At 39.4% G+C, this 7,260-nt stretch overlaps 1 protein-coding gene across 1 annotated transcript in view; it reads left to right on the top strand.

Annotated features, from left to right (window-relative positions):
- Positions 1-4,350, top strand: part of cunh2orf42 (chromosome unknown C2orf42 homolog) — an 8,315-nt gene extending 3,965 nt beyond the window's left edge. The window contains exons 5-8 of the mRNA XM_008288571.1: positions 817-959; positions 2,195-2,295; positions 3,435-3,597; positions 3,695-4,350. Of these exons, the coding sequence (XP_008286793.1) occupies positions 817-959; positions 2,195-2,295; positions 3,435-3,597; positions 3,695-3,927 (640 nt within the window). The 3' untranslated portion in view covers positions 3,928-4,350. The remainder of the gene's footprint in view (positions 1-816; positions 960-2,194; positions 2,296-3,434; positions 3,598-3,694) is intronic.
- The last annotated feature ends 2,910 nt before the right edge of the window (positions 4,351-7,260 follow it).

Raw genomic sequence — 7,260 nt, 5'->3', positions numbered from 1 at the left:
ATCTTGAGACTTGTTGGCAGCCTGTCTGATCATATTTAAATGCTTCTGTTTTCTGTCCCTGATCCCAGCAACTGTTTTGCGTATACAATTATGCAAATCACTGGTCAGCTGCGAACCAGTATTGTTCTTTGACTGTATTACTACTTAATAACAAATTAATGAAGAAGTAAATAGTTTTAAAGTCCATTCAAGGTTTCAGAATGGACCTTTGGTATTTGACTAAGCATGATCAGTCCGCACACAGTAAAGATGTTGAGCCTGTGTTCCCTAGTTTGATAGACATCTATGCATTTGCCTGTTATGTCTGACCATTTGATATGCAAAAATGACTACGATGCTTGAAGAAGTGAAACCCCAGTTAGCACTAAATGGTAAAAAAAAGATACCAGAAATTCCTCTGTGCAGGGAAAACAGTGTCTCTGAGCAATTTCTTATTATTTATAACCCTTGACTAATTTCAATTTGTGACTTTTAACCATGACTATTGGCATTTCTTTGACCTATTAAACTTCCAGTAGTTGATTCATATGACCACACGGTGGCAGCGTAAACAAGCTGTTGATACATTTTTGAGTTGAACTTGTGGGCAGTTACAGCTGCAGAATACCATCTTTTTTTCCCTGACTTTAAATGCAAAATTGCATTATTAACTGAGTTATTTACTATTAATAAAAACTGTAACTCACACTCTTCATTAAAACGTTTATAGCGAGAGAAGTCACCCCAAGTTGTGCAGTGTTTAAGACTGATTACAGCACATATCTCTGCCTGTGTGTTTCTGCACGTTGCCTGGCTTTGATTCCTTACTGCACACAGTAAAAAAGTTGTTTTCTGTTTGTCTTTTCCATCAGGGAAACCACAGCCTCTGGTTTATCACATTCCCCAAGAGTTCTTCAACGCTCTGCAACAGCGTCTCTCGCTCGGATCGAAGAAGAGGAGACTGCCCAACTTCACAACAGGTGGGAGTTTATTAAGTATGGTTTAGTTTGCATTTCATAAATTAGATATCTGTGAATAGAAACCAGTGCTACAAGTGTGTGTCGCGTTAGACCTGAATATCTACAATGGTGTTCAAAGTTTTTGTTAAAAAAAACAAAAACAAAAAAAACATTGAGGGGCTGAAGGAGGAGGTAGAAAATGAAATAATTCAGAATTTCTGATATTAAAATCGTACATTTATGAGAAAAGAAATAGAATATTCTCAGAGATTATGAAGTCCTAGTTTTGGGAAAAAATCATCAGAAAATTACCAGATATTAAAGGTGTAAATTTACACAAAAAATAGACTTTCTGTTTGTTAGTTTGTTTAAGGGAGCCACATCTCTCACTCTGCAAGACTGGATCAGCTTCATGAGACGAGTTAGTGAGGAGGTGCAACAGTAAACAACGTGGCCTTACATCTGTGCAATATGTGTTGTAGCTCCTGATGCACAAACGCTACAAATAATAGTATTTCCTGATTGCAAAATCTGACTACAAGCTATAATTTAACTAAGTCATCCACTGCAGGTATAACCCACAGCAAAGGTTGGCGTCTGTGGAGTGATGAGCTTGATCCAACCTTACAAAGTGAAGCGATTTGGTTCCTGACCAATAAAAACACACTTTTCTAGATTTTTTTTCTTGGAAATGTGTGTTTTGTATTTTAGTGTCTTTGTTTTTTTTTTTTTTTTTTTTTTTTTTTTTTTCATTATTACTTTTTTATAATTTTATAGAGTATTTGATTTAATAATAATACAGATAACGATAGAGTAGTCTTACAGTTATGGTGTTAATTAACCCAGTGACTTGTGAGCTGTTTGGCTTCCTGCCCGTGAATCCTGCACAGAAGAGCAGTGATTTCCCCTCTAAACCTCTCAGATCGTTTCATGTAGCAGTTAAGCCAGTTGTCTGCCAGCTCCTGTATGTAAATGACAGGACCTGTGATTTCTTTCACACTCTGATGAAGGCCACAATACCACAAAAATAGTAACATGTTTGTTGACGTGACCAGAAGAATTTGGTGAAACTGAGATTAGTTAGCGTTATCCTGAAGCTTTGCATGTGTTATTGATAATTTAAATATGTTCTGAGGTTGTTACTTGTGTGCTTTTGCTAAAAACTTTACATGGTGAAGGATCCCGCTACTCTGACTAAACTAACCATAAATACATGAACACATGTCTCTCTCTTTGTCTCTTCATGTGGATGTCAGCGTTTGTGAGAAACGACGGCCTTCCTCTGGGCTCTTTCTCCAAGTACACTTGGCACATCACCAACCTGATGCAGGTCAAACGCATCTTTGACACTCCCGAGGTAAAAGCTGACTGCTAAGGGAGTGAGTTTTGTTGGGAATGGGAGGACATTCTTCTGACTCTGTAAAATGTGAAACATTTCTTCATAGATTTACTTTTTATTTTTAGATTAATCTTTTTTGTAAAAACAGATTTCGTCACAGTTTCCCTACGCAACATTTCTAACGGTCAAAGAGAGAAGATCTGATGTAAACAGTTGCTGTGGAGCAGCTGGATTTTTTTTCTGCCCTGGGTTTTACCTCTCAGGCTGCTCCACTTTGTCTGTATGAGGCCTGAGAGAGTAAAGGACAGAGCTCAGTGCAGCAAAGATGCAGCATTAATTAACATCAGATCTCCATCAAAGTTGTAATCGAAGTTACAAAGTGCTTCATTAGTGCAGCTAAATGAAATTTAAAAATCACCAACATTTAAAGTAAGATTGATAAAATCACAAATCTGTGTATATAAACTGTTGTGTCCTTATTTTTAGTATCATTATCATGGTGGGGATGAAAAATTGTCATAGTTTGGTACAACAAGCTGTGCATATAGATTAAAGAAATACTAAAGCTAAAACTGATGCAGTCTAATACAACAGTCCTGCAAGAAATCCTCCCTCTGTGAAGGTTGTCATTTTCAGTTTTTGTTTCAGAGAGGGGCTGATGCAACTGTATGGTTATTTTGGAGAATGCACAGTTACTTTTTAAAGTAGTCACCCCTCTTGGAAGTTTTCCTCTTTATTCACCTTTATTCATCATTGAATCAAGGTCAGTTTAATTTGGCTTTTTTGAAAAGGATTTAAAAAAATAGAGTCTTTCAGGTCAAATTGAAAGCAGATTTCTACAAAGTAATGGCTATTTATTAAAAATATAAAATGTAAAATAAGTGCTTGCAGGTCCTTTAATGGGGCTTTAGTTTATTTTATGATGCTGCTGAACTGACTCATGGCTGTTTTAAGTTTGTCCACCTTATTTATATGAACAAGGACTTGCTTAGTAATAGAAGCACCTCTGTGTATGATTTGGCTCTGTTCAGCTGCTCCACACAATCATACATTATTACCTTCATGAAGGGTCTGCATTCACTTCAGTCAGTTGTTACATATATATGTATGTATAATGTGTGCTCTTTATCTCTCTCACTTCACTGTTTCTCCACCAGTTGCCGCTTGAGGTCACTCAGAGTTTTGTGAAAAACGTGGATGGTTCTTACTCACGTTTCCGCTGCCCCGAGCCGCCGCCTGAGCCAGAACTACCGGAGGGATACAGGACAGATCGGCCGCAGGCGATACGACCGATGGAGCTCCGCACCTTCCTCAAAGTTGGTGTGTGACCTGTTCTTTACTATTTAACGCTGCGATAGCACCATGTGGACCATGTGCCCAGCTGTGTTTTACACTGTTGTGTCTCCAGCAGGAACAGGCACAGCAGATCAGAAGGAGGCCACTCCGTTTGTGATTGAGTGGATCCCTGACGTTCTTCCCCGCTGCCAGATGGGAGAGCTCAGGATCAGCTTTGAGTTTGGCCACCAGCAGAGCGGTCAGCCGGAGTTCTACGATAAAATGAGCACAGCAGAGAAAGGAGGCCGCAACAAGTCAGACTCTGTCCAACCCAAACACACCAAGGCTGTGGAGATTCTTCAGGTAGTGGTCTAGTAGCCCTCCATGCTCTTCCTTATCACACAGCGTTAACATCTGCAATAATCAGCCACAGATATACTGTATGTGACATATACCCATGTATAATACTGTTATTATTATTATTATTATGCAATTCATGGATAATCAATGGCCACGTGAACTACACAGTATACTATAGAACAGCAGCATGTTTGGACAGTCTAGTCTGTAGTGGAGTGCTCATCCTAATGCTAGGTATTTATATTCTCAACATGAAAAACAAAAAGAAGTATATATTTTTTAAATAAAATGTATTTTTAAATTTTTTTTCCCAATTGTGATCATGCAATCAGTGTTATTAAAACACCACAAAACAAAATCATTTATGAAGTACATCCTGTATCCTGTTTGTTTGGGTGTGTACACATTAGGAAAATAAAACATATTTAATACTTAAAATGTCTCTTTATGTGATCAACTAAACTGCAAAGGAAACACAAGTTAGAATTCACTTTTGTTTTAAAATGACGATATTCCATTCCTCCTTTTCTTTTTTTTTAAAAGTTTCTCTTTATTGAAACATTTCAACATACATTCTGCACACACCCGGTACACAGTGACTGAGTCAATGTTTCATCTCCCAGACAGTTTATTGAAATAATACATGACACTCTTCTTTAGACTTTTTCTATGAATTAAAAAAAGAGAGAAATAAATAATAAACCGTGCCTCTTCTTAAACACCAACGCAATTATGTCCAGGACATACATTTCATTTCCTGACTCTGTTTCCAGTTCACCAAAAATAGTAAAGTAAAAGAAATAAAAGGAACAGTTCAACTTCTGTAGCCATGAACTAGGGTTTTTCTCCTTTTTTTCATTCCCATGATGGACATCTCAGATAAAGTCTGACTAATTGGTTTGATGTATTCCATCCAGTTTTCCCAAATCTTTTTGAATTTGTCCACCTCCAGTCTCACGAGGAAAGTGAACTTTTCCATCACATGTATGTTGTGCATAACCTCAACCCAGTCGTCAACCTTAGGTACCACATTCTTCATCCACTTTCTAGTAAGCCCTTTCCATTCCTCCTTTTTGTGTCATTTAGAGAAATCACAAACGTAGGGTGGAGATTGGGGATCGTTCCATTTCCTTTAGAAACTATTCTTCTGGCTCTGTCCGTCACTTTCTGGAAACATTTCTATTCTACAATTTCATTTCACTTCTATTGTTCAAGCTTGTTTCTGTATTTAGTTGTGTGTGTGTGCAGCATTTTTTATTTATTTTTAAATACTGTACCTTCATCCATCTATCATCGTCCTGCACCTCTGCTGTCAAATTTATGAAGATGTTTTCTAAATTTGAAAGTTTTCTCAGCAGTTGAAACTGAGAAAGAAAAGAAGTCAAATTCACTGCCAGTACAGTTTGCACTTCTTCTACCACAACCTGCCTGTTGTCCTTCACTTCGGGCAGAACAAAGTCGTCCAGTATTACCTCCTCAGTCCTCAGGGGTTGGTAGAGAAACACATTTTCACCAGCAGATGGAAGCAGAAGCCTGCTCCTTCCCCAGCACAGAGCTCACCAACCAACAAAGCTTTTCAAGCAAACACAAGCAGACAAAGTGGAAAATATGACAGAAAATAAGTGTAACCACTGCATCGTTTTGCTGCGTTTCCACGTTTAGGAATGAGCGAATGTAGAGCAAAATTAGGTGTATAACAGCATTTCATAATTTGGCCCGATCCGTTTTGCCTCCCTTCTGGGCACCACAAAGCGGCGATTACACACTTGCTGTGTGATATATCACTGGAAACATCACACATGCTTCCAAAATGTGTCCAAATGTTCATGAATTAATTAAGATTACAAGTTAATACCATGAGAACATAACGCCAAATTATATGCGGCGCTCAGAATAGCAGCTTGCACACTGTGTATCTACATCGGGGGTGTAGGCGTTTAAGAACAGTGCCAGCCCCCGGCCTCGTCTTCCCTCACAGGCCCCCAGGACATCAGTGTGAGTACAGCCTCTGCCTGCACAGGGGGCCCGGCTGCCAGACAGCTCTGAGCCACGCATTTAGCTGTTTATGTAGTCTGTCAGTCACAGAGATGGGAGACGCATCAATCGTCTCCTGGAAGGAAAAGCTTGCACATTGTGACAGAGAGACTTCCTCTGTGAGAGATGTGTTATAGACTGAGACAGCAAAGGCCTGAGAGGGGAGAAGGGCTGAGGGCAAGAAGACACGCTGGAAACCAGGAAAGTTGGACGTTGATTTAAATAAAAAAAGACTAAAGTGGCGCAGTGAAATCAATCTGCAGGCTTCTGCTGGTTCAGTAGCATGTGGTGGTTCTATGGTTGTATGTTCCTGTTCTCTGGTGGTGTGTTCCACCAACACAAACTAACAACAGCAGATGCCACTTGATTAGCCTGTCACATCAGTATGCAAATTCACTGTCAATTACATAATGTTACGATGAAATAAATGTAGAAATCCATCCATCCATTATCTATGCACCGCTTCATCCTCACTAGGGTCGCTGGGGGGCTGTAGTCTTTCCTAGTTGGCTTAGGGCGAAGGCAGGGGACACCCTGGACAGGTCACCAGTCTATCACAGGGCTACACTTAGAGACAGACAACCAAGCACACTCACATTCTACACCAATTAACCTCAACATGTTTTTGGACTGTGTGGGAGGACGCTGGAGAACCCGGAGAGAACCCACGCTGCACGGGGAGACCCAGAAATGTCTTTTGTAGAGTATGACAATGCATAACGCATGCACGGGGAGAACATGCAAACTCCACGCAGAAAGATCCCGGTGCCCGAACATGAACCGGCCACCTTCTTGCTGCAAGGCAACAGTGCTACCAACTGCGCCACCTTGCAGCCCTAAATGTAGAAATATATATTTAAATTATATATATATATATATATATATATATATATATATATATATGAAAAAATAGAGGGATTTTTATCAGATGGTTTGAATGACTAAGAGAAAGTACATTTTTAAACAGCTGAAAAAGCTGTTCATAACCTTACTGACATTGAAAAAGGCATCGAAAAAAAAAAGTTCCTATAAATGTCATTCAGATTTTACTTTGCAGTCGTCATGTGGAGCCTTGTGTCGCTGATTTACATGCTCAAACAAATTAGTCGTGTTACCTTTTGTATTGGCAACAGCTGCAAGACACTGCAGACATCCATCATGCTGTAGGAGAAATACTTCACACAAGTGCTGTGTCTTTTTTGGAACCTAATCTTCTCTTTCAGCGTTTCGCTCATTTTCTTCGCTCAGTTTGCTGTTCACATGTGCAGCGTATCAACGAACTCTGCGTCATTTGAATAAAGTTAAAAAGCAAAA

Source organism: Stegastes partitus, unplaced genomic scaffold (assembly GCF_000690725.1).
Source record: "Stegastes partitus isolate 25-593 unplaced genomic scaffold, Stegastes_partitus-1.0.2 Scaffold566, whole genome shotgun sequence".
Lineage (NCBI taxonomy): Eukaryota > Metazoa > Chordata > Actinopteri > Pomacentridae > Stegastes > Stegastes partitus.
This window is presented reverse-complemented; position numbering and strand designations above follow the sequence as displayed.